General features: G+C 47.3%; 4 protein-coding genes and 3 pseudogenes across 4 annotated transcripts; 6 read left to right on the top strand and 1 right to left on the bottom strand.

The window, feature by feature from the left end:
- The first annotated feature begins 297 nt into the window (after window positions 1-297).
- Window positions 298-794, top strand: LOC116968550 (histone H2AX-like). The gene has a single exon (XM_033015319.1). The coding sequence runs from the start codon at window positions 325-327 to the stop codon at window positions 703-705; it is 381 nt and encodes a 126-aa protein (XP_032871210.1). The 5' UTR covers window positions 298-324; the 3' UTR covers window positions 706-794.
- Window positions 795-12,844: 12,050 nt separating this feature from the next.
- On the top strand, window positions 12,845-13,242 carry LOC116968587 (histone H4). Its single transcript, XM_033015356.1, has one exon. It carries the CDS (start codon window positions 12,885-12,887, stop codon window positions 13,194-13,196), a length of 312 nt encoding a protein of 103 aa, XP_032871247.1. The 5' UTR covers window positions 12,845-12,884; the 3' UTR covers window positions 13,197-13,242.
- Window positions 13,243-13,917: 675 nt separating this feature from the next.
- Window positions 13,918-14,483, bottom strand: LOC116968415 (annotated as a pseudogene).
- Window positions 14,484-20,641: 6,158 nt separating this feature from the next.
- Window positions 20,642-21,127, top strand: LOC116968575 (annotated as a pseudogene).
- Window positions 21,128-22,067: 940 nt separating this feature from the next.
- LOC116968570 (histone H2AX-like) lies at window positions 22,068-22,630 on the top strand. The gene has a single exon (XM_033015341.1). The coding sequence runs from the start codon at window positions 22,076-22,078 to the stop codon at window positions 22,454-22,456; it is 381 nt and encodes a 126-aa protein (XP_032871232.1). The 5' UTR covers window positions 22,068-22,075; the 3' UTR covers window positions 22,457-22,630.
- Window positions 22,631-23,683: 1,053 nt separating this feature from the next.
- On the top strand, window positions 23,684-24,169 carry LOC116968577 (annotated as a pseudogene).
- A 922-nt stretch (window positions 24,170-25,091) lies between these two features.
- On the top strand, window positions 25,092-25,672 carry LOC116968568 (histone H2AX-like). Its single transcript, XM_033015338.1, has one exon. The coding sequence runs from the start codon at window positions 25,119-25,121 to the stop codon at window positions 25,497-25,499; it is 381 nt and encodes a 126-aa protein (XP_032871229.1). The 5' UTR covers window positions 25,092-25,118; the 3' UTR covers window positions 25,500-25,672.
- Window positions 25,673-26,919: the final 1,247 nt, after the last annotated feature.

The raw sequence follows: 26,919 nt of genomic DNA, 5'->3' as shown, positions 1-26,919 counted from the left end.
CGCTTTTCTGTTGTGGGTTTTGATTGGTAGATAAAACAGTTCTGTGATTGGGTCATTCTTCACACCAATGAGATCATGTCCTTTTTATGATTTAAATCTTTTTATTTGAATTTCACAGCAATTTGCATACATACAATGATAACAGATAGTGACAGTCAAGGCATAATTGTGCAACAGTATGTAAGCGACCCTCAAAGCCCTTACTGGGTCTTTCTTCACACCAATGAGATTATGTCACCAGCGGTTCTCTGGATTCCTCAAACAGGTATAAGAAAGGCGAGTCTGTGATCATTTTCTCATTCTGCGTGTACAAAACATCAGGAGATGTCTGGACGAGGAAAAACCAGCGGCAAAGCTCGGGCCAAGGCCAAGTCTCGCTCGTCCCGGGCTGGACTGCAGTTCCCGGTCGGTCGTGTTCATAGGCACTTGAGGAAAGGCAACTATGCTCAGCGGGTGGGTGCAGGAGCCCCTGTCTATCTGGCTGCTGTGCTCGAGTATCTGACGGCTGAAATCCTCGAGCTGGCCGGCAACGCGGCCCGGGACAACAAGAAGAGCCGCATCATCCCCAGACATCTGCAGCTGGCCGTCCGCAACGACGAGGAGCTCAACAAGCTGCTGGGAGGGGTGACCATCGCTCAGGGCGGTGTGTTGCCCAATATCCAGGCCGTGCTGTTGCCCAAGAAAACCGGCGCAGCGGGCAAGTAAGCGAGAGAAACTCAACATAGTGACCCAAAGGCTCTTTTCAGAGCCACTCACCATGTCTGTGGAAGGGCTGATCATCGATTATGCTTAGTGCAAGACAAGTGTGCTTTGTCGTTGTCGAAAACCGACTGCACATTGAGTTGTCTACACGGTGGCGGAGCGGTAGACCAACTGCCTTACAGCGCCGGAGTCCCTGGTTCGATCCCGACTACGGGCGCTTCCCTGTACACAATTTGTACGTTCTCCCCGTTTCCTCCCGCACTCAAAAGGCGTCCAGGGATGGAGGTTAATTGGTTTGATATAAATGTTTAAAAATATATGTTTTTCAAACACTTACCATTTGTAGGATAGTGTTCATGTGTGAGGATCGCTAGTCGGTGCGGACTCGCTGGTCCGAAGGGTCAGTTTCCGCGTTGTACCTCAAAACTAAACATGAATCAGCGGTTGGCTGATGCGGAAAGCTGCATTTTGGCAGATATTCCTCAGAACATTGGCAGCGACCGACAGTAAGAGATCCTCCTCGAAACCAACTGCGTTTCTCTCTCACCTACAGAACAATTAATGCAGCAACACTAACATCGACTCAAGGTTTCTCTCCGAAAACAGCGACTAATATCCAGCCTCGGGCAAAGCTGAATTCCTTCAGTTTCGCTAGTGGATCAGTAAATCCGCACCGCATACAATTATGGGGACATTAAAGTCGATATAAATTGATGAAACGAAATTGGTCGGCAATCACACTGCAGTCTTTTCTCCGATTGACTGAGCTCCGACCGCCGGAGAGAGGAGAGAAGCAGCGAGAGCTAGTATTGGCTGGAAGTAAGTGAGTCAATTAGTTAATTGTGTGTATGTGTGGTGGAGGGTGTTTGTGTAATCAACAAATAACAAATAGGACAAATAATATAGTATGTCGTAGTTCAGAGCTTATTCGTTATGTTTAATAGCCTGATGGCTGTCAGGAAGAAGCTGGTCCTCAATGTGGATATTACAGTTTTCAGTTTACAAAAGTCGGACATGACTCCAGAAGTCAACATAAGTCAGTCAGCCCACGAGAGCCCCCGCCTGAAGCTGCCCCCCTCTCTCGGCTGCAGGACGTTTGCCACCCCCGGGGTGGAAGTTTGCAACCTTCACGTGGTCCGCCCCGTTTGGAGTAATGCAATCAACTCGACGTGCACAAACAGAAGATCAAATAGAACAAGTGTTCAAAAGGGAACTGCAGATGCTGGAATATCGAAGGTACACAAAATTGCTGGAGGAACTCAGCGGGTGCAGCAGCATCTATGGAGCGAAGGAAATAGGCGACGTTTCGGGCCGAAACCCTGAAGACCACACTTCTATTACCACATATTCCTGAAGGGTCTGAAGAAGGGTTTCGGCCCGAAACGTCGCCTATTTCCTTCGCTCCATAGATGCTGCTGCACCCGCTGAGTTCCTCCAGCAATTTTGTGTACCATCAAATAGAACAAGTTGTCCTACAACTTTAGGCTGTGCACGCCGCACGAAACAAGAAGCCACCCCCCACCACACCTCGACAGCCCCCGCCTCAAAAAAATGTTTTGCACAAATTCTTCAGTGAGTCCAGAAGATTGAGAATTACAACAAATTACAACCGCGCAATCTCTATATTAAAATTGTCTCTTTTTTTATCAACAGCAAAGAGGCAGTGAGCAGCAGATCACAACAAGTAATAACTTAATAACTCTCATCTTTAACATTTAAATTGTTCTTATATTTTAAGAGTAATTCGCAATTTAAACTTTAATAAATCCTCTTTCCTCTTTTCATGCCTGCGTGTTCTTCATCACAATGGGAACCTAATAGGCAGGAATGGCTGCTCTGTGGGAGAGCCGCTAAGAGTGCATGTTGTAGGGAGATGGACTGAATGTGTGGGGGGGAGGGAGGGGAATGGCAAGGAGCAGAGTGGGGGGATGAAGGGAGGAGCGATAACGAATGAACTGCCAGTCTGTCACCTGTTTTGGGCAGAATTTCTGCCAGTTTCTCAGCTGCCAGTATGGCAGGCCTCAGTGACTGAACTGCCAGCCCAAGAATCCATTCTGCCCACAATGTCTATACTAGCCCTCTGGAAACCAGTACCTTCGGCGCACAACACCCATACTAGTGCAACAGAAAGCCCCCGCCCCCCACACACTGGCGAGCAATATTGGAATTGGTGGAGAGCTGGAATATTGCTTTGGGTGACCAGCCCTCCTGTGTGATGCTGGGACCCGACGGGTCCCACTTAGTCTAGTAGATTATAAATGTGTGAATGTGGTTTAGCCACTTCACCCTTCACTTGATCCCGATCCATTTACAATACAGACTGTGAGTGAATTAATTATCTGATAGGAGATTCTGGGAATGTAACCTCCCATTAACAGCGGGAACATAACAGCGACACCAGGACTGTGAGAAGAACCGCAACATTTAGAACTCAATGGACGAGGACAACGGGGCTAACATAGATACATAGAAACATAGAAAATAGGTGCAGGAGAAGGCCATTCGGCCCTTCGAGCCAGCACCGCCATTCATTGTGGTCAGGGCTGATCATCCCCTATCAATATCCCGTGCCTGCCTTACCCCATATACCTTGACTCCACTAGCCCCTAGAGCTCTATCTAACTCTCTTTTAAATCCATCCAGTGATTTGGCCTCCACTGCCCTCTGTGGCAGGGATTTCCATAAATTCACAACTCTCTGGGTGAAAAAGATTTTTCTCACGGCAGTCTTAAATGACCTCCCCCTTATTCTTAGACTGTAGCCCCTGGTTCTGGACTCGCCCAACATCGAGAACATTTTTACTGCATCTAGCTTGGCCAGTCCTTTTATAATTTTACATGTTTCTATAAGAGCCCCCTCATCCTTCTAAACTCCAGTGAATACAAGCCTAGTCTTTTCAATCTTTCCTCATATGACAGTCCCACCATCCCAGGGATCCATCTCGTGAACCCACGCTTCACTGCCTCAATCACAAGGATGTCCTTCCTCAAATTAGGAGACCAAAACTGTACACAATACTCCAGATGTGGTCTCACCAGAGCTCTATACAACTGCAGAAGAACCTCTTTACTCCTATACTGATATCCTCTTGTTATGAAGGCCAACATTCCATTAGCTTTCTTACATAGAAACATAGAAAATAGTTGCAGGAGTAGGCCATTCGGCCCTTCGAGCCTGCAGCGACATTCAATATGATCATGGCTGATCATCCAACTCAGTATCCTGTACCTGCCTTCTCTCCATACCTCCTGATCCCTTTAGCCACAAGCTTCACTGCCTGCTGCACCTGCACGCCAACTTTAAGTGACCGGTGTACAAGGACACCCAGGTCTTGCTGTACCTCCCCCTTACCTAACCTAACCCCATTCAGATAATAATCTGCCACTATTCATCTCGGTCCAAAAAGATTTCCCCCTTATCCTTAAAATGTGACCCCTTGTTTTGGACTTCCCCAACATCAGGAACAATCTACCTGCATCTAGCCTGTCCAACCCCTTAAGAATTTTGTAAGTTTCTATAAGATCCCCCCTCAATCTTCTAAATTCTAGCGTGTACAAGCCGCATCTATCCAGTCTTTCTTCATATGAAAGTCCTGATCTCCCAGGAATCAGTCCGGTGAACCTTCTCTGTACTCCCTCTATGGCAAGAATGTTTTTCCTCAGATTACGAGACCAAAACTGTACACAATACTCCAGATGTGGTCTCACCAGAGCTCGATACAACTGCAGAAGAACCTCTTTACTCGTATACTGAAATCCTCTTGTTATAAAGGCCAATATTCCATTAGGTTTCTTCACTGCCTGCTGTACCTGCACGCCAACTTTCAGTGACCGGTGTACAAGGACGCCCAGGTCTCGCTGTACCTCCCCCTTACCTAACATAACCCCATTCAGATAATAATCTGCTACCTTGTTTTTGCCGCCAAAGTGGATAACCTCACATTTATATATATTATACTGCATCTGCCATGCATCTGCCCACTCACTCAACCTGTCCAGGTCACCCTGCAACCTCCTAACATCCTCTTCACAGGTCACACTGCCACCCAGCTTTGTGTCATCCGCAAACTTGCTAGTGTTGCTCCTAATTCCCTCTTCCAAATCATTAATATATATGGTAAACAGTTGCGGCCCCAACACCGAACCTGGTCTGTAATTCCTGGTTTTCTTTCTCGCTCGGGTTAATTAAGAGGGTGGAAAAAGAGCATGAATGAAAGCTTGCGGGAATATAAAAACAGACTGTAAAAGCTTCTTTAGATATGTAAATAGTATCAGATTAGTGAACACAAATGTAGGTCCCTTATAAGCAGAGACAGATGAATTTATAATGGAGAAACAAGGAAATGACAGAACAGTTAAATGAGTTCTTTAGTTCTGTCGTCACTATGGAAGACACAAACAATCTCCCAGAAATACTAGGGGACCGAGGATTTAATGAGAGGAAGGAACTGAAACTAATTCACATTAGTCAAGAAATGGTGTTAGTAAACCGTTGGGACTGGAGGCAAATAAATCCCCAGGGCCTGATGGTCTACATCCCAGCGTACTCAAGGAGGTGTACCCCAGAAATCATGGATGCATTGGTGATCATTTTCCAATTTTCACTCGACTCTGGATCAGTTCCTTGTACTGGAGGGTAGACACTGTAACTACACTTTTTTGGATGTTTTCAAGAGAGTTAGGTTTTGCTCGTAGGGCTGAAATAATTAAGGGATATGGGGGAAAAAGCCGAAACTGGGTACTGATTTTAGATGATCAGCCGTGATCATAATGAATGGTGGTGCTGGCTCAAAGAGCCGAATGGCCTAGTCCTGCACCTTTTTCTATGTTTCTCACTTTAGGTAGCCCCGGCATTCTCTCTCGCTCTATCCCTCCCCCACACAAGACGCACTAGCTTCTTAGCTAGGAATGGCCTGTTACTTTTATCATTGTTTCTATTTTGCATATCTTTCATTCATTGTTCTTTACCTTTCCATATCGCTTGTTTCCCTTTTCCCTAACCAGCCTGAAGAAGGGTCTTGACTTGAAACGTCAACCTCTCCAGAAATGCTGCCTGTGCCACTGAGTTGCTCCAGCTTTTTGTGTCTATGGACTGGGCAGTGTTCATCCATTTGTCCAATCATCTTTGATTCTGGACGTTCAAGTTGCTGAACTAGGCCATGATGCAATTATAGAAATTAAATAACGTATTTGTTGGCATACTGAATTTCCCCAGTCTTAGAAGTAGAAACATTGATGCACTTTCTTTATGATTGCATCAATGTGCTGGGGCCAGGACAGATCTTCAGAAATATGCATGCCCAGGAATTTGTTACAGTTGCATATGGATGTGCAGAGACCCAGTTCCCTGAGCTTGGTCTTGGACTGTGGCTGATTTCCCTTTGTCCATCTCCCTGCTGTCAGTGCTGGAGCTGTACTGGGCAGTCTCCATGCAGTTCTGAGATGGTTTGTGCAGGTCTGTGCCCTTACAATGTTGGGAGTGGCTGGTGCAAATCTCTCAGACCACAGGCTGTGTGGTCTGTACTGGGCTGTGACTTCACAGTGTAGTGCAGGGGGTGTTCCTGTCTTTATCTGTACACGAGGGGTTGGTGTTGGAAATCTGTTGCCCCACAGGGAAGTGTGAGGTCCATGTCATTACATTATTGTGCGGTGTGATGGTCAAATAGTGTGTTGTCCAGGCCTGTCTCCTTGCAGTACAGTGCAGGGAAGTTTTATTGTTTCCTGTTGGTACACGTGACAATAATAAACCTAAATGTTTTTAATTCACACAGTGAGTGCCAGTCATCTGTCATTGTATAAAATACAAGTCATAAAGTGATAGAGCTGTACAGCATGGAAACCTTGTCCATACCAACTAAGTTGACATATTGGGCAAGTCTCTTTCACCTACTTTTGGCCCATATCCCTCTAAAATCTTCCTTGTATCTGTCCAAATGTCATAATTATATCCACCCCTATAGAATCTTCTAGAAGCTCATTCCAGATGTGGACGACACTCTGTATAAAAGTGTTGCCCTTGAGGTTTCCATTGAGTTTATCTCATTTCAGCTTCGCCGTGTGCCTTTTTTATGAATCCTCTACCCTGGGGGGAAAACTGTTTATTCAGTTTATCCTGCCCATCAGTTTCAGGTACACATCAAAAAGATCACTGTTTAGCCTTCAATGCTGCAAAGTTAAAAGGTCCAGCCCATCCATCCTCTCCCTATAATGCAAGCCCAGGTAACATTTGGTGCATCTCTTCTGCACCCGTTACAATTTAATGACATTCTTGTAAAAGCTGGGCGACCAGAACTACATACAATACTGCAAACATGGTCTCACCAACGACTTGTGCAGCTGCATCATGATGTGGCAACATTTGTACTCTATATCCTTCCCAGTGAAGTAAAACATGCAAAACACCGCCTACACCGCACTGTCCACCTGACTCACCATTTTCAGGGAGCTGTACACCCAGATCTCTGTGTTCTGCCACATGCTTCAGGGTCCTGCCATTTATGTGCAAGTCCTGTCCATTGTTTCATGGACCAAAATGCAACATCTCTTATTTGCCATCTGCCCATCCTAGGGGAGGAGGGTGTTAGTAGAAGTAATTTAAACACAGAGAATCACCATTCATACCGCTTCACAAGCTAAACATCAGGTGCTGTTCCTCCAATGTCCAGACGGAAAGGTAAATTGTTGCCGTCCCTGATTTGTCCCGGTCTTTTCTCACCTCCAACTTTCCGCCCTCCCCACTCCCTCCCCTATTTCTCGACACCCCCTCCTCAATTTCAGGCTGAACAAAAACGTCACTTATCCCTTTTCTCCTGAGATGCTGGTTACTCCTGCACTTTGTGTCTATCTTTATTATGAACCAGCATCTGCAGCTTCTTATTTCAACCAGTTCAACACAGGGATTAGCGGGTTTGCTAAATTTAAATTCTGTTGTTGATTGACGATTGGAAATGTCTTTACTTCGGTGGTGGGAAAGATGCTGGAATCAATTATTAAAGAGGTAATAATGGGTCATTTGGATAGCAGTAAAAGGATTAGTCCACGTCAATATCACCAGACTGATTCCTGGGATGTCAGGACTTTCATATGAAGAAAGACTGGATAGACTCGGTTTGTACTCGCTAGAATTTAGAAGATTGAGGGGGGATCTTATAGAAACTTACAAAATTCTTAAGGGGTTGGACAGGCTAGATGCAGGAAGATTGTTCCCGATGTTGGGGAAGTCCAGAACAAGGGGTCACAGTTTAAGGATAAGGGGGAAATCTTTTAGGACCGAGATGAGGAAAACATTTTTCACACAGAGAGTGGTGAATCTCTGAAATTCTCTGCCACAGTAGGTAGTTGAGGCCAGTTCATTGGCTATATTTAAGAGGGAGTTAGATGTGGCCCTTGTGGCTAAAGGGATATGGAGAGAAGGCAGGCACAGGATACTGAGTTGGATGATCAGCCATGATCATATTGAATGTCGGTGCAGGCTCGAAGGGCTGAATGGCCTTCTCCTGCACCTATTTTCTATGTTTCTATGTCTATGTTTCCAACATGGATTTATGAAAGGGAAATCATGCTTGACTAATCTTCTGAAATTATTTGAGGATGTGACAAGTAAAATGGATGAAGTGGTGCCAGTGGATGTAGTGTATCTAGACTTTCAGAAAGCCTTTGATAAGGTCCCACATGGGAGACTGATGACTAAAATTAGAGCACATGGTATTGGGGGTAGGGTGTTGACATGGATAGAAAATTGGTTGGCAGACCGGAAGCAAAGAGTAGGAGTGAACGGGTCCTTTTCAGAATGGCAGGCAGTGGCGAGTGGAGTGCCGCAAAGCTCGGTGTTGGGGCCACAACTGTTTACCATGTTTATTAATGATTTGGAAGAGGGAATTAGGAGCAACATCAGCAAGTTTGCAGATGACACAAAGCTGTGTGGCAATGTGAACTGTGAAGAGGATGTTAGGAGGTTGCAGTGTGACCTGGACAGGTTGAGTGAGTGGGCAGATGCGTGGCAGATGCAGTATAATATAGATAAATGTGAGGTTATCCACTTTGGCGGCAAAAACAAGGTGGCAGATTATTATCTGAATGGGGTTAGGTTAGGTAAGGGGGAGGTATAGCAAGACATGGGTGTCCTTGTACACCGGTCACTGAAAGTTGGCGTGCAGGTGCAGCAGGCAGTGAAGCTTGTGGCTAAAGGGATCAGGAGGTATGGAGAGAAGGCAGGTACAGGATACTGAGTTGGATGATCAGCCATGATCATATTGAATGTCGCTGCAGGCTCGAAGGGCCGAATGGCCTACTCCTGCAACTATTTTCTATGTTTCTATGTAAGAAAGCTAATGGAATGTTGGCCTTCATAACAAGAGGATTTCAGTATAGGAGTAAAGAGGTTCTTCTGCAGTTGTATAGGGCTCTGGTGAGAGCACATCTGGAGTATTGTGTACAGTTTTGGTCTCCTAATTTGAGGAAGGACATCCTTGTGATTGAGGCAGTGAAGCATAGGTTCACGAGATGGATCCCTGGGATGGTGGGACTGTCATATGAGGAAAGATTGAAAAGACTAGGCTTGTATTCACTGGAGTTTAGAAGGATGAGGGGGTTCTTATAGAAACATTGGTGCTCCACTCCCTTTCTTGCTGGACATATACAGGAAGAGATGTATCAACAGAGCCATCTCCATCATCAAAGACCCCTACCACCCATCGCATCACATATTCTCCATCCTGCCATCTGGGAAGAGGTACAGGAGCATTAGCTGCAAAACCAGCAGGATGCTCCTCAGCTTCTTCCCGCAGGCTATAAGACTGTTAAACGGACTTTGCCCCCTGCCAAAGTATCGCACACCAACCACCAACCTGGACAGAGCCACTATCGTGCCGCTGCCGATCGGAACGCCTGTTGATGTTTAGTTGAGAGTAGTGTTAAACTTGTTCATGATATATGTATTTTTATTTCTATTTATTTATTTTTTACTGCACACTGAATGGACACTGGTTTGAGTAACGTTTTTTTGTTTCCTCTGGGTATGCGAGTACTCAGGAAAATAACAATAAAGATATACAATACAATACAATATAACATGTAAAATTATAAAAGGACTGGGCAAGCTGAATGCAGTAAAAATGTTCTCGATGTTGGGAACCAGGGGCCACAGTCTAAGAATAAGGAGGAGGTCATTTAAGACTGAGGTCTTTTTCACCCAGAGAGTTGTGAATTTATGGAATTCCCTGCCACAGAGGGCAGTGGAGGCCAAATCACTGGAAGGAGTTAAGAGAGAGTTAGATAGAGCTCTAGGGGCTAGTGGAGTCAAGGGATATGGGGAGAAGGCAGACACAGGTTATTGATACGGGACGATCAGCCATGATCACAATGAATGGCGGTGCTGGCTCGAAGGGCAGAATGGCCGCCTCCTGCACCTATTTTTTATGTTTCTATGTTTACTTCTACTTAGTTCCTCCCACTGTTGAGTGCATTGTGCAGCAAGCTTTCGCCATTCTGTTTGGTTATGTGCAATGTGTTCCACCCTCGATAGGTTTGTGTCCCGGGCTTCCAAATCCTTCTGGAATTTCCGCCTCCATGTGAGTATTGTTCGGCCTCTTTTTCTTCTTCCGTCAGGTTGCCAAGTCATTGCTATCTTAGATGCACGATCTGGTGACATTCTGAGTACATGTCCTGCAAATTTCATTCTGTGTACCTCTATGTCCTGGCTGAGAGGCGTTGTTACAGTTTCCCGGTAGATATCCTCATTTGTGATGCGGTCTCTGTAGCTAGTCTTCAGGATCTTCCTCAAGCAATGTTGTTGGAATGCATTCAATTTATTTTTCATCTTCACATTGATTTTCCATGTCTCACTGGCAGAGAGGGCTGTAGGGACGATTACAGACTGGACGAGCTTGACTTTTAGCATCTTGGATAACCCGCCACTAGAACAAAATGCCTGCATTTTCTGAAGACTGATGAAGCTTTACCAATTCGTGAGTTGATGTCGATCTCTACATCTCCATCTACTGTGAACATGCGGGTGGGTGGTCGATTAGGAAAAGGGGAGATGCAACGAGACCTGGGTGTCATGGTACACCAGTCATTGAAAGTAGGATGCAGGTGCAGCAGGCAGTGAAGAAATCGAATGGTATGTTAGCATTCATAGCAAAAGGATTTTAGTATAATAATAAATTTTATTTAATGGGCGCCTTTCATACATCTCAAGGACACCTTACATAGTAATCGGAATAAAAACATATAATCGGAATAAAACAAGTAATTAAAGACATCACAGTGACACAAATTAAAAACAGAATTCAATCCAAAAACAGAAAATCAAAAACACAGTGTGAAAAGAGAGCAGCGGCAGCCAAAGCGCGCCAGCGTTCACTCTCTCTTCACGGCAGCCATCTTGGACACAGACCTACAGTACTACAATTAGACAAAAAAATCATCCCCCCACAGTGGATAGCACTGTGGAGGAAGGCACAATGTCCAGTCCCCACCCCATGTTCACCCCAAAGTCAGGCCTATTGAGGCCACCGCAATTGCCTCTACGGAGGCCCGATGTCCCTGGCCGTTCTCACCGGGTGGTCTTGCCCCGGCGTCGGGAGAGTCCTCTCGGCGGCTGGGCCACTTGGAACGGCCGCTTCTTGGTTGGAGCCCGCGGCTGCCGAAGCCGACAAGGCCGCGCCGGTTTGGCGCTCCCAGGCTCCAGATGAAAAAGTCGGCGCCCGCTCTCCGCACTGCCGCCTTGCCGCCTCTACGCACACCGTCTCTCCGCACGCCGCCTCTCCGCTCCGCAAACCCGCAGCCCGGAGATGTTGCTCACGGCGGTCCAGCTCGCCAAAGCTCCAGCGCGGCGACCCAGGCAAGGCATCGCCCGCTCCGCTCCAGCGCTCCAATGCTGTGCCGCCACCCAGGCCGAGGTGCTGGGTGGTTCCCGCCAAGAAACGGCGCTCCAAGCCCGCTGGTAGGCCACGAGGACGGGTCGACGGGCAGCCCGGAAAAAAGGCTGCCACACCGACCAGGTAGGGACCTATAAATAAAGTAACACCTACCCCCCCCACATTAAAAGACCATATCCCCTACAAACAAAAAAACAGGACTCACTAAAAACAAAAAAAAAACGAATTTAAGACGGACGGCTGCTGGCTAGCAGCCGTTCACCAAGATGGCTCCTCCTCCTCTAGAAGCAGGGAGGTTCTACTGCAGTTTTACAGGGTTGTGGTGAGACCACACCTGGAATATTGCGTACAGTTTTGGTCTCCTAAACTGAGGAAAAACATTCTTGCCATAGAGGGAGTACAGAGAAGGTTCACCGGACTGATTCCTGGGAGATCAGGACTTTCATATGAAGAAAGACTGGATAGACTCGGCTTGTACACGCTAGAATTTAGAAGATTGAGGGGGGATCTTATAGAAACTTACAAAATTCTTAAGGGGTTGGACAGGCTAGAGGCAGGTAGATTGTACCTGATGTTGGGGAAGTCCAGAACAAGGGGTCACAGTTTAAGGATAAGGGGGAAATCTTTTAGGACCGAGATGAGTAAAACATTTTTCACACAGAGAGTGGTGAATCTCTGGATTTCTCTGCCACAGAAGGTAGTTGAGGCCAGTTCATTGGTTATATTTAAGAGGGAGTTAGATGTGGCCCTTGTGGCTAAAGGGATCAGGGGGTATGGAGAGAAGGCAGGTACAGGATACTGAGTTGGATGATCAGCCATGATCATATGGAATGGCGGTGCAGGCTCGAAGGGCCGAATGGCCTACTCCTGCACCTGTTTTCTGTGGTTCTATGCTGCCAAGAAAGGTAAATCTTGTGGCGTTTTCCACAGCTTCCCCATTGATTATCAGTTGGTTTATTGGCTGCTGGTCTGCAGTCTGCATGGTGTTTGACTTCTGGCAACTGATCTTTAATCCAACCTTTGATGCATTTTCGTCCAGAGCTGATATCTCTTTAAGGATTTGTCTCGACTCTGCTAGTAGTGCAATGTCATCGGCACAATCTAGGTCTGTGGGCGTCTTTCTGTTGCAAAAAACCGAGGGCGGAGCTGGAAGATGAGAGACGTCCCTCTTTCTGTCTATCAATTTGTCTCCTCTCCCCGCCTCTCACTCTATCCGTATCTCGGGCAGGTCGGGGCGCTGTGTATAAAATGAGATAGCACCAGTTAGATTATCACTGAGCAGCGACTCGAGTGAAGCAGCATCATGTCTGGCAGAGGGAAAGGAGGCAAAGGATTAGGCAAAGGCGGCGCAAAGCGGCACCGCAAAGTGCTTCGCGATAACATCCAGGGCATCACCAAGCCAGCTATCCGCCGCCTGGCTCGGCGTGGTGGGGTCAAGCGGATCTCGGGTCTGATCTACGAGGAGACCCGCGGGGTGTTGAAGGTTTTCCTGGAGAATGTGATCAGGGACGCTGTCACCTACACCGAGCACGCCAAGCGCAAGACGGTCACTGCCATGGATGTGGTGTACGCTCTGAAACGACAGGGCCGCACTCTCTACGGGTTCGGCGGCTAAATAACTACCCCCCTGATTCCAACATAAAACAAAGGCTCTTTTAAGAGCCGCCCACAGCCTCACAGAGGGAGCAGTGACCACGAGATCTGATTAATTATAATTTGTAATAGGTTAACTGGGGTCGATGAGATTTACAACTAATTATATTGCATCCCGCAGCAGTCAATGTGTTCCTGTAAATGAACGTTTTGTTACATTGGTGATCGGTTGTACTGTTGTGGAGTGGTGTCAAAACACCGGTCTGGTGTCGAACAGTCTGGGTGGCATTAGGTCATGAAGAGAGGCGTTGCTACATGGAGACACAGATTCGGGTCGGCGAAATGTCGCCTATTACTTCCCTCCACAAATGCAGTTTGACAGGTTAAGTTATTTCACGTAATTGGAGTTGTCACACAAATGAAAGTAGATTAAATTTTCCCTCTGCGGATTGATAAATTTTCCCTCATTCGACCTGTCTGAAATTCCCCAGCTCCCCACTCACTGCACCCCGTTGGGAGAGAGCTCCGTGTATCTGACGGAGAGAATGCGGACTGTGTAGAAACCCGGATAGAAGCGGCGCGCTTTGTGTGGGGAAGTTGTTGGGCTTTATTCATGGCAACTGGAGGGACGTAACGTGGAATGTGAGTTAGTCCGGGTGTTTCATACGACAGCGGATAAACAGAACGGAAATACACCGCGCCCACCCCAGCCGGTATTCAGCCCTTCGACATACACGGTGGGTGGATCTGAAAAGAGCCGTTGGGTCGTTAGATTGACGTTTCGCTGATTTGTTTGCTCTTACTGCCAGAGGTTGCGCTGCTTTTCTTGGGCCTGGATATTAGGCAGCACCAAAGATCATAGCAGCACCCGCCTTGAGCAATGGCCACGTCTCCCAGCTGCTTGTGGAGCTCCTCGTCGTTGCGGACGGCCAGGTGCAGATGTTTGAGGATGATGCGGGTCTTCTTGTTGTCCCGGGCCGCGTTGCTGGCCAGCTCGACGGTTTCAGCCGTCAAATATTCGAGCAGAGCAGAGCAGCCAGATAGACCGTTGCCTTTTCTCTAGGAGCCTGTGAACACGGCCCACCGGGAATTGCAGTCCAGCTCGGGACGAGCGTGACTGAGGCTTGGTCTTGGCTTTGCCCCCGGTTTTCCCTCGTCCAGTCAATTTCCACAAACTTCTGCGGTAAGAGAATGTGGAAATGAAAGATCCTATAGGATCTTTGGTGGAAATTCTCCTGCACTGGCCCTGCTTGTAGCTTCTAGAGAGGAATGTGGTGGGGCGCTTACCATTGGTGGCACAGCGCTTCATCTCATTGGTAATATGAAATAGGCCAATCGTAGAGCTGCCTCGTTCCCCAATGACCCGACGCCAATAGGAAAACAACCGTCGCTCCACAAAAGAACTGATATTTGAAAAGCCCGCCCAAAAATAACATATATTTTCAGCAATACCTTAGACTTTAAGAAATTAATTACACATTTATGTATGATAATGGAACCCCGCATCCAGTTATTCTATGCTGACCCACCTACAAAACACACCGAGTGTGAATTAGTTTCATGGTGAGAGACTCCTAGGAATGCATTCTTACTATTTTAAACCGCTAACCTATGGGAACAAGATCGCGAAACTCAGCGGGTGAGGCAGCATCTATGGAGCGAATAGAACTATTGACGATCAATTGTCTAATGACTCTCGGAGCCGTCGCAGCAATGTTTCTCGAATAGAAACCGGGACTCACACGTTCAAAACAACAGACTGCAGTCAATAAGTCAGTCACTTCACAACTAAAACAGCAGCAGCAACAAACACACAAACATCTTGTTTGCGTTAATTCAATCGAAACCAGTTCCACTTGAATCACTGAAGTCAGACTCCACTCAGCAGCAGTCTCTGCGGCATAAATTCAGATAAACCCCCGCAGAAAGAAAAGAACATTGATGTAAAAGGACATTAGAAAGCCACAGCTCTTTCTTCTGCCGGATTAGTGGCTCTTAAAAGAGCCGTTTGTTGTTGGTGGAGAGGTGGAGTTTAGGCGCGCTCCCCGCGGATGCGGCGGGCCAGCTGGATGTCTTTGGGCATGATGGTGACTCGCTTGGCGTGGATTGCGCACAGGTTGGTGTCCTCAAAGAGCCCCACCAGGTAAGCCTCGCTGGCCTCCTGCAGGGCCATGACTGCCGAGCTCTGGAAGCGCAGGTCTGTCTTGAAGTCCTGAGCGATCTCTCGCACCAGGCGCTGGAAGGGCAGTTTGCGGATGAGCAACTCGGTGGATTTCTGGTAGCGCCGGATCTCCCTCAGAGCCACGGTGCCGGGCCTGTAGCGATGAGGCTTCTTCACTCCGCCCGTGGCTGGAGCGCTCTTCCGCGCCGCTTTGGTCGCCAGCTGTTTGCGAGGAGCTTTCCCTCCGGTCGATTTGCGCGCTGTCTGCTTGGTCCGGGCCATTCTCCTTCAACAGTGGGAGCACAGTGTGAAATACAGGGACTGAATGACGGAGCCGGCTCTGGGACCCGCTTTTGTAGCGTTGGTGAAGGGCCGGCCCACAGCCTCTGAATGGATGGAGCAGAGATGTCACTCACGGTGTCCCATCCCTGCGAGTGGCTGCAGGTTTGTCAGCACCAGGCGGCTGTTTCAGAAGGTCTGAGGCGAGAGAGGGGAGAGAGGGGAGAGAGGGGGGGAGGGTGGAGGCGGTACCAAGATGATACCGAGATTTGTGACCTGCGGGTGGGGTGGGGGAAGCTCAGCCAACCAGAGAGCACACATTCTAGGAGTGTTATTGGTTGAGGATACATTTTCAAATTGCCCGCCAATTTCGGAGCAGCCGGTAAACGAGGCCAGTCTTTTGTCTTATAATTCTGAATTCATTCAGTTTCTGTCAACTTGACATCAAATTCACTTCAACTTCTCCCCTAAATAATTGAACGAATATGCGGCGCGGATTTACAGAGGGTATTTGTCTCTGCCCGTGACTGGAAATAAACGACTGTTACCCGGGTGTGATGTCTTTGCAATCAATGTAACATAAACTTGTGCATGAGCCTCGTGACTGAGGTCAAGTGACCTTCAAGATAAAAGGCAATGATTGCAGAATAAACGTGCTCTTGCTCTGGAACACAAACCCGGTGTGGACCTGTCCTATGTGCTAGTCACAACCAAGCCTTACCTCGGACGAGAAACCTTACATGGTGTCAGAAGAAAACAAAGAAAAAAGGGAAAGAAGTAGAGAACAAGCCTCAAGCCTCCGTGGAAGAGAAGTAAAAGAGGAAGGTTCAAACAGGACAGTGGAGCCACTACAAGACCGACGAAACAGAGTGAGCCCGGCCGGAAGGAGTGTCAGCCCGGTCGTGAAAGCCCCGACGCAGGGGAACGAGGCAAAGAGGAAGGTCAGCAGGCAACCAGTATCGGAGGTCTGGAGTGGCCAGCGGTGGAGAGAGGTGCAGTCCCGACACAGGGGAGCGAGGTGCAGCCCCGACGGAAGAATCAGCGACCAGCATGGCAGCAACCAGGTGAGCCCGAGAGCCAACGGTGGGCAGAGAAGCGGGAACTGCAGAGAGATGAAGTCACAACAGAAGAAGCGAAGAGCAAAGGCACAGACACATGTGGAAGTGCTGTAAAATAAATTATATTGAAATGCTGTATGACATGCTGTAAGAAATGGGTCTCTCCCAATTGGGTTTTGTTTACCTGATATATACTGCCTCGGTACTGTTGCTTTTTTTCACAGATATGTACTGCCTCGGTTCTTTTGGACGTAAAAATAATACAGAACCGTGTAATTATTTTGCTCTTTTCTACTGATACACACTGCCATTGTGCTGTGAGTTAAAAAAAACATGCATTTGGTACTGTTCAGTCTGCACAGGTGATTCGGGTGTACTAATTGCGGGGCAATCAATGTTTTGTCTTGATCATGCAGTTAATTATCTTTTCTCTTCTCGCTCATCGAGGCCAAACTGAGTTTGTGTCTGTTAATTGTGTTTACAATAGCTGCAGGTGATTACCGCAGTTCATTATCTCTTCTCTATCATCGAGGCCAAACTAAGTTTCTGTCTGTTAATTGTGTTTTCAACAGCTGCAGGTGATTACCGCAGCTCATTATCTCTTTATCTCATTATCTCTTCTCTTGTGTAGCAATGTGTAAAAAAGCCGTGGATGGAGCATCAGAAGTCAGACGCCCAGATGGGAAAAACCTGGAGAGAGGAGCCCGTCTTCCAGAATCCAGCAGTAGTCTCCCAGAAGGGTCTTTAAGTAGGAGAAACTTAGTCAGAGGAGCCAGTCTCCCAGGGGTGAGAAATGGCCAGAGGAGCCCGTCTCCTAGATGCCAGAAGAAGTCCCCAGAAGCCTAGCTAGACGAGAGGTGGGAGCCAGTCTCCCAGTCGTAGCAGAAGGCAATTCTTCTTCTTCTTCGGAGTTTTACGGCAGCTGGCATCCGCAATGTTGCATTGCTGCCACCTTCTGGCTTCATTCCACAGTACTCATGTCTTTACATTATATCCTTTTTATAAGCCCAGAGGCCCTCAAGAAATCAAACAACAACTTTATTCCTTTTCCTTTCCCTCCACACTCTAGAATGTTCTTTACTGATATTTCTGTCACTCCAATTTTCTTCATTTCACTGGTCATAACTCCTCTTTCTGTCTCATATCTCCTACATGCAATTAGGGCATGCTGAACTGTTTCCGGCTGATGGCATTCCTCACACAGCCCAGTAGGGTGTTTTCCCAATATTTTTAATGTGCTGTTCAGCTGAGTGTGTCCTATCCTCAATCTTGCTAATACTACCTGTTCCCTCCTCTTCCCCCCTCTTCTTGCTGTAATGCCCACTCTGTTTTGTAGCGAATAGAGGTGTCTCCCCTTTGTCTCCTGTTCCCAGTATTGTTGCCATTCCTGATTTATTTTCTTCCACACAATGTGTTTTCCTTCAGATTTGGATAATTGTAAGTTTACCTCTATGTTTCTTTTTTTTAAAGCCTCCTTTGCTAATTTATCCACCTTTTCATTTCTTAGAACACCAATGTGTGCTGGACCCACAACAAAGTCACGTCACTGCCCCTCCTTGTCACTTGGCTTAATAGTAGTAGGATTTCATAAACTAGGTCAGACCGCCTATGGGATGCACCCGACCCAATACTCTGGATTGCAGATAATGAGTCGCTACAAATTAATACTTTGCATTGTTGCACCTGTTCCATCCACCGAACTGCCATCAAAATAGCGTACAGTTCCACTGTATATACTGTCAAATAGTTATTTGTTCTTTTGCAAAGCTCAACATTCATCCCCTGGACTACCACAGCCGCCCCTGTTGTTTCAGCTACTGGGTCCTTTGATCCATCTGTGAAAATTAAGAGGTGTTCCCTGTATCTATATGGCTATGAAATTCTGTCTTTAGGTCTGAATTTTTGTTCCTCCTTTTTGCCTCCCATATCTCCAGATCAACTTTTGGGATGTTCAGTAACCATATTGGCACAGATGGCCACAATACTGCAGGGCAGAACTCTTTGTCCTCTACTCCCATGTCCCTTGCCACAACTCCTCCAACCCAGCCGAAGCTTCCAGACTGAGCCACCCCTCTCTCCCAGCATTCCTGTACTACCTGTTTTGTTGGGTGGTTCTCTCCATGACCCTTAAGGCTTAGCCAGTAATTAGCCATTAGTTGTCTGCGGCGCAGTATCAATGGCATCTCCCCAGTTTCCACCTGTAGTGCACATACAGGTGACGTCCGCACACCTCCTATACAGACTCTTATATCGCATGAATCCATACTCTCGCAATTTCTCACTCCCAACTCTCACCCAATGTTTGCCCTGCTATGAGTCAGAGTATAGAAGTGAGATTGACAAATTGACCAGATGGTACCAGCACAATAACCTGGCTCCCAATACCAGTAAAACCAAGGAACTGGTTGTGGACTTTGGAAGAGGAAGGATGAGGACCCACAATCCTGTTTATATCAATGGAACGATCGTGGAGAGAGTAAAAAACTTCAAATTCCTGGGCATGCATTTTTCCGAAGATCTTTCCTGGACACAGCACACTATTGCAATTATAAAGAAAGCACATCAGTGCCTCTACTCCATAGTCCTACTCTACTCTCTAATTTTAGAAAGCCATTGCTTTCTCCCTCCTTCCCCTCCCCCTTCCCAGCTCTCCCACAAAGCCTACTTTCTCCACCCGTTCCTTTCTTTGTCCCTATCCCCCCCCCCCCCCCCGCCCTCCGACATTGGGCTGAAGAAGGGTCTCGACCCGAAATGTCACCTATTCCTTCTCTCCATAGATGCTGCCTCACCTGCTGAGTTTCTCCAGCATTTTTTGTCTACCTTCGATTTTTCCAGCATCTGCAGTTCTTTCTTAAACATCAGCGCCTCCACTTTCTGAGAAGATTACGGAATTTGGTGTCAAAGGGGATTGTTATGTCAAAGACCATTGGAAGTATTTGGAAGCAACGGCTAAAGGGGGAAACGATCTGGTGTGTGGGACGCATTAAACAGTGAGGGAGTACGAGGTCGGAGTCAGCAAGTCCCTGTGAGATAAATAAGCAAATGTGCTGACCTTGGTTTAGTTCTGACTCTCCCCCACCCTAATTCTGCGACTAGTTGCACTGTTGTTCTGATAATTTTACTGATTTTATGCCTCCATGTCACCTTAGCTAACAATGCGCTGGGCCCGGGATATTAACACTGGTGGAACATCTCTTGAATTTCATGGAGCTTTATAGCACAGAAACAGGCCACCTTGTTCACCTTGGCCATGGTGACCATGTATGCATTCTGGGTCAGTTCCATTTGCCCACATTTGACCCTTAGCTTCTAATCCCGTCCTATCCCAATGTTGGTCAAAATATATTTTAAACATTGTAATTGTACCTGTTTCCTCAACAGCTCATTCCAAATATGAACTACTCTCAGTTAACCGGGTCAAAGCCTTTATTCAGACGATATATATCAAAGATCTTATAGATCTTTGATATATATAGGAGGCGTCTGAAAGGACAGTCGTGGTCCCTGGACATGCGTTTTGGTGAAATGATTCTGAAACCGATTTACGTCCTCCCCGTGACCTGTGTGGGTTTTCTGTGGGTGCTCGGGTTACCTATCACATTGATGACGTTCAGGTTGGTAGGTTAATTGGCTTGGTACAATTGTAAATTGTCCCCAGTGTGTAGGATAGTGCTCGTGTAGGGGGATCGCTGGTCGGCGAGTATTCGGTGGGCAGAAGGGCCTGTTTCCGCGCTGTGTCTCTAAAACTAAAGGATGACAAACGACAGCTTTCTGGGACCGGACAGGACACGAACAGTGAGTGAGAGCGGCTTCTAATTGGCGGAGCGAGCGATTATGATTAGATATCCAATCAGAGCGTTTACAGGAGGAGTGTCATTAAACATCTCACCGACCGTCCAATGACGATCAGCTCCTGCTCCATCCCTCATTAGCATAGGATGACGTCACTGCCTATTTAATCCGCGCTCCGAGCGGTTTCTGGTCACTTCTGTGCAAAGATCGTGTTTTGTTTTTGTGTTTGAAATCCACCGAGGAAATGCCTGATCCGCCGAAAACAGCCGCCAAGAAGGGAGCAAAGAAAGCTTTGCCGAAATCCGCAGGCAAAGGGGGCAAGAAGCGCAGGAGGTCGAGGAAGGAGAGTTACTCCATCTAGATATAGAAAGTGATGAAGCAGATTCACCCGGATACCGGCATCTCCTCCAAGGCCATGGGCATCATGAACTCGTTCGTGAACGATATTTTCGAGGCTTCCCGCCTGGCGCATTATAACAAGCGGGCGACTATCAGCTCCCGAGAGATTCAGACCGCCGTGCGCCTGCTTCTTCCCGGGGAGCTGGCCAAGCACGCCGTGTCGGAAGGGACAAAGGCGGTGACCAAGTACACCAGTTCCAAATAAAGATCCACACATTGTTGAAAAAACACCCAAAACCCAACGGCTCTTATAAGAGCCACCCACATTTTCGCAGAAAGAGTTGTACTAATGTTTCGGCATTCAATCGCAGCAGAATTGTTTCAGGATATTTCTGTTTGGCGAATTTATTTCACATTCTGTTTAGTGATTAAATTAAATTCCAATATACGCGGGATATTCCCGGTATCCATGTTGCGTTCCTGTCCATCAAACAGAAGTAAAACTCCTTTCCCTTCACGTCAACTTGTCCCAGTCATCATAAATTGTGCCCACGGCCAGTCGACTAGTGCTGCCGTTACTGTTTTATTTGCTGTGGGTATTGGGGTTTATGAACTCCTGTCTTCATCTCTGTTACTGTTCTGAATTGCATTTCTACTCGGCAATTCGTCCAGTTTTTCAAGGAGGAACATTTCACACTTTCGCCCAAATTCCGACTTTTGTGAAAATGAACCAGACGATAATCCGAGACCGTTTACATAGTGACCGATCGCTAATTGATGCCGAGGATCGATTTTTATTGTAATCGGTTACCGGCCCAAATAAATCGTAAATTAAATATTGTGCTGTATTGCCCGGGGTTCAAGGTGGTCAACAATCAAGAGTATTTAATTGTCATATGTACCGTGAACGGAACAATGAAATTCTTACTCGCAGCAGTATAATTAACATCTTAACGCAATGCGCTTACATAAAAAATGATAATTAAAAAAGCAATGATTATGTGATGTAGCAAATTGTATTGACATACAGATTTATAGTTTGGCGGCTATTTCAAAGTTCGAGTTTTGGAGGGACTGGCAGTTATTTTCAGCACTTTTCTGTTGTGGTTTTGATTGGTAGATAAAACAGTTCTGTGATTGGGTCATTCTTCACACCAATGAGATTATGTCCTTTTTCACCAATCACCAGCGGTTCTCTGGATTCCTCAAACAGGTATAAGAAAGGCGAGTCTGTGAACATTTTCTCATTCTGCGTGTACAAAACATCGGGAGATGTCTGGACGAGGAAAAACCAGCGGCAAAGCTCGGGCCAAGGCCAAGTCTCGCTCGTCCCGGGCTGGACTGCAGTTCCCGGTCGGTCGTGTTCATAGGCACTTGAGGAAAGGCAATTATGCTCAGCGGGTGGGTGCAGGAGCCCCTGTCTATCTGGCTGCTGTGCTCGAGTATCTGACGGCTGAAATCCTCGAGCTGGCCGGCAACGCGGCCCGGGACAACAAGAAGAGCCGCATCATCCCCAGACATCTGCAGCTGGCCGTACGCAACGACGAGGAGCTCAACAAGCTGCTGGGAGGGGTGACCATCGCTCAGGGCGGTGTGTTGCCCAATATCCAGGCCGTGCTGTTGCCCAAGAAAACCGGCGCAGCGGGCAAGTAAGCGAGAGAAACTCAACATAGTGACCCAAAGGCTCTTTTCAGAGCCACTCACCATGTCTGTGGAAGGGCAGATCATCGATTATGCTTAGTGCGGGACAAGTGTGCTTTGTCGTTGTCGAAAACCGACTGCACATTGAGTTGTCTACACGGTGGCGGAGCGGTAGACCAACTGCCTTACAGCGCCGGAGACCCTGGCTCGATCCCGACTACGGGCGCTTCCCTGTACACAATTTGTACGTTCTCTCCGTTTCCTCCCGCACTCAAAAGACGTCCAGGGATGGAGGTTAATTGGTTTGATATAAATGTTTAAAAATATATGTTTTTCAAACACTTACCATTTGTAGGATAGTGTTCATGTGTGAGGATCGCTAATCGGTGCGGACTCGCTGGTCCGAAGGGTCAGTTTCCGCGTTGTACCTCAAAACTAAACATGAAACAACGGTTGGCTGATGCGGAAAGCTGCATTTTGGCAGATATTCCTCAGAACATTGGCAGCGACCGACAGTAAGATCCTCCTCGAAACCAACTGCGTTTCTCTCTCACCTACAGAACAATTAATGCAGCAACACTAACATCGACTCAAGGTCTCTCTGCGAAAACAGCGACTAATATCCAGCCTCGGGCAGAGCTGAATTCCTTCAGTTTCGCTAGTGGATCAGTAAATCCGCACCGCATACAATTTATGGGGACATTAAAGTCGATATAAATTGATGGAAACGAAATTGGTCGGCAATCACACTGCAGTCATTTCTCCGATTGACTGAGCTCCGACCGCCGGAGAGAGGAGAGAAGCAGCGAGAGCTAGTATTGGCTGGAAGTAAGTGAGTCAATTAGTTAATTGTGTGTATGTGTGGTGGAGGGTGTGTGTGTAATCAACAAATAACAAATAGGACAAATAATATAGTATTTCGTAGTTCAGAGCTTATTCGTTATGTTTAATAGCCTGATGGCTGTCAGGAAGAAGCTGGTCCTCAATGTGGATGTTACAGTTTTCAGTTTACAAAAGTCGGACATGACTCCAGAAGTCCAGAAGTCAACATAAGTCAGTCAGCCCACGAGAGCCCCCGCCTGAAGCTGCCCCCCTCTCTCGGCTGCAGGACGTTTCCCACCCCCGTGGTGGGAGTTTGCAACCTTCACGTGGTCCGCACCGACCGTCCAATGACGATCCGCTCTTGCTCCATCCCTCATTAGCATAGGATGACGTCACTGCCTATTTAATCCGCGCTCCGAGCGGTTTCTGGTCACTTCTGTGCAAAGATCGTGTTTTGTTTTTGTGTTTGAAATCCACCGAGGAAATGCCTGATCCGCCGAAAACAGCCGCCAAGAAGGGAGCAAATAAAGCTTTGCCGAAATCCGCAGGCAAAGGGGGCAAGAAGCGCAGGAGGTCGAGGAAGGAGAGTTACTCCATCTAGATATAGAAAGTGATGAAGCAGATTCACCCGGATACCGGCATCTCGTCCAAGGCCATGGGCATAATGAACTCGTTCGTGAACGATATTTTCGAGGCTTCCCGCCTGGCGCATTATAACAAGCGGGCGACCATCAGCTCCCGAGAGATTCAGACCGCCGTGCGCCTGCTTCTTCCCGGGGAGCTGGCCAAGCACGCCGTGTCGGAAGGGACAAAGGCGGTGACCAAGTACACCAGTTCCAAATAAAGATCCACACATTGTTGAAAAAACACCCAAAACCCAACGGCTCTTATAAGAGCCACCCACATTTTCGCAGAAAGAGTTGTACTAATGTTTCGACATTCAATCGCAGCAGAATTGTTTCAGGATATTTCTGTTTGGCGAATTTATTTCACATTCTGTTTAGTGATTAAATTAAATTCCAATATACGCGGGATATTCCCGGTATCCATGTTGCGTTCCTGTCCATCAAACAGAAGTAAAACTCCTTTCCCTTCACGTCAACTTGTCCCAGTCATCATAAATTGTGCCCACGGCCAGTCGACTAGTGCTGCCTTTACTGTTTTATTTGCTGTGGGTATTGGGGTTTATGAACTCCTGTCTTCATCTCTGTTACTGTTCTGAATTGCATTTCTACTCGGCAATTCGTCCAGTTTTTCAATGAGGAACATTTCACACTTTCGCCCAAATTCCGTCTTTTGTGAAAATGAACCAGACGATAATCCGAGACCGTTTACATAGTGACCGATCGCTAATTGATGCCGAGGATCGATTTTTATTGTAATCGGTTACCGGCCCAAATAAATCGTTAATTAAATATTGTGCTGTATTTCCCGGGGTTCAAGATGGTCAACAATCAAGAGTATTTAATTGTCATATGTACCGTGAACGGAACAATGAAATTCTTACTCGCAGCAGTATAATTAACATCTTAACGCAATGCGCTTACATAAAAAATGATAATTAAAAAAGCAATGATTATGTGATGTAGCAAATTGTATTGACATACAGATTTATAGTTTGGCGGCTATTTCAAAGTTCGAGTTTTGGAGGGACTGGCAGTTATTTTCAGCGCTTTTCTGTTGTGGGTTTTGATTGGTAAATAAAACAGTTCTGTGATTGGGTCATTCTTCACACCAATGAGATTATGTCCTTTTTCACCAATCACCAGCGGTTCTCTGGATTCCTCAAACAGGTATAAGAAAGGCGAGTCTGTGAACATTTTCTCATTCTGCGTGTACAAAACATCAGGAGATGTCTGGACGAGGAAAAACCAGCGGCAAAGCTCGGGCCAAGGCCAAGTCTCGCTCGTCCCGGGCTGGACTGCAGTTCCCGGTCGGTCGTGTTCATAGGCACTTGAGGAAAGGCAACTATGCTCATCGGGTGGGTGCAGGAGCCCCTGTCTATCTGGCTGCTGTGCTCGAGTATCTGACGGCTGAAATCCTCGAGCTGGCCGGCAACGCGGCCCGGGACAACAAGAAGAGCCGCATCATCCCCAGACATCTGCAGCTGGCCGTACGCAACGACGAGGAGCTCAACAAGCTGCTGGGAGGGGTGACCATCGCTCAGGGCGGTGTGTTGCCCAATATCCAGGCCGTGCTGTTGCCCAAGAAAACCGGCGCAGCGGGCAAGTAAGCGAGAGAAACTCAACATAGTGACCCAAAGGCTCTTTTCAGAGCCACTCACCATGTCTGTGGAAGGGCTGATCATCGATTATGTTTAGTGCGGGACAAGTCTTCCTTGTCGTTGTCGAAAACTGACTGCACATTGAGTTGTCTACACGGTGGCGGAGCGGTAGACCAACTGCCTTACAGCGCCGGAGACCCTGGTTCGATCCCGACTACGGGCGCTTCCCTGTACACAATTTAAAGTCGATATAAATTGATGGAAACGAAATTGGTCGGCAATCACACTGCAGTCTTTTCTCCGATTGACTGAGCTCCGACAGCCGGAGAGAGGAGAGAAGCAGCGAGAGCTAGTATTGGCTGGAAGTAAGTGAGTCAATTAGTTAATTGTGTGTATGTGATGGCTGTCAGGTTGAAGCTGGTCCTCAATGTGGATGTTACAGTTTTCAGTTTACAAAAGTCGGACATGACTCCAGAAGTCCAGAAGTCAACATAAGTCAGTCAGCCCACGAGAGCCCCCGCCTGAAGCTGCCCCCCCTCTCTCGGCTGCAGGACGTTTGCCACCCCCGGGGTGGAAGATTGCAACCTTCACGTGGTCCGCCCCGTTTGGAGTAATGCAATCAACTCGACGTGCACAAACAGAAGATCAAATAGAACAAGTTGTCCTACAACTTTAGGCTGTGCACGCCGCACGAAACAAGAAGCCACCCCCCACCACACCTCGACAGCCCCCGCCTCAAAAAATGTTTTGCACAAATTCTTCAGTGAGTACAGAGGATTGAGAATTACAACAAATTACAACCGCACAATCTCTATATTAAAATTGTCTCTTTTTTTATCAACAGCAAAGAGGCAGTGAGCAGCAGATCACAACAAGTAATAACTTAATAACTCTCATCTTTAACATTTAAATTGTTCTTATATTTTAAGAGTAATTCGCAATTTAAACGTTAATAAATCCTCTTTCCTCTTTTAATGCCTGCGTGTTCTTCATCACAATGGGAACCTAATAGGCAGGAATGGCTGCTCTGTGGGAGAGCCGCTAAGAGTGCATGTTGTAGGGAGATGGACTGAATGTGTGGGGGGGGAGGGAGGGGAATGGCAAGGAGCAGAGTGGGGGGATGAAGGGAGGAGCGATAACGAATGAACTGCCAGTATGTCACCTGTTTTGGGCAGAATTTCTGCCAGTTTCTCAGCTGCCAGTATGGCAGGCCTCAGTGACTGAACTGCCAGCCCAATAATCCATTCTGCCCACAATGTCTATACTAGCCCTCTGGAAACCAGTACCTTCGGCGCACAACACCCATACTAGTGCAACAGAAAGCCCCCGCCCCCCACACACTGGCGAGCAATATTGGAATTGGTGGAGAGCTGGAATATTGCTTTGGGTGACCAGCCCTCCCGTGTGATGCTGGGACCCAACGGGTCCC

The sequence above is a fragment of the Amblyraja radiata genome, chromosome 45 (assembly GCF_010909765.2).
Source record: "Amblyraja radiata isolate CabotCenter1 chromosome 45, sAmbRad1.1.pri, whole genome shotgun sequence".
Classification (NCBI taxonomy): domain Eukaryota; kingdom Metazoa; phylum Chordata; class Chondrichthyes; order Rajiformes; family Rajidae; genus Amblyraja; species Amblyraja radiata.
This window is presented reverse-complemented; position numbering and strand designations above follow the sequence as displayed.

Excerpts from the sequence above, each read along its gene's own strand:
- LOC116968550 (XM_033015319.1), top strand. The coding sequence starts at position 325 with ATGTCTGGACGAGGAAAAACCAGCGGCAAAGCTCGGGCCAAGGCCAAG.
- LOC116968587 (XM_033015356.1), top strand. The coding sequence starts at position 12,885 with ATGTCTGGCAGAGGGAAAGGAGGCAAAGGATTAGGCAAAGGCGGCGCA.
- LOC116968570 (XM_033015341.1), top strand. The coding sequence starts at position 22,076 with ATGTCTGGACGAGGAAAAACCAGCGGCAAAGCTCGGGCCAAGGCCAAG.
- LOC116968568 (XM_033015338.1), top strand. The coding sequence starts at position 25,119 with ATGTCTGGACGAGGAAAAACCAGCGGCAAAGCTCGGGCCAAGGCCAAG.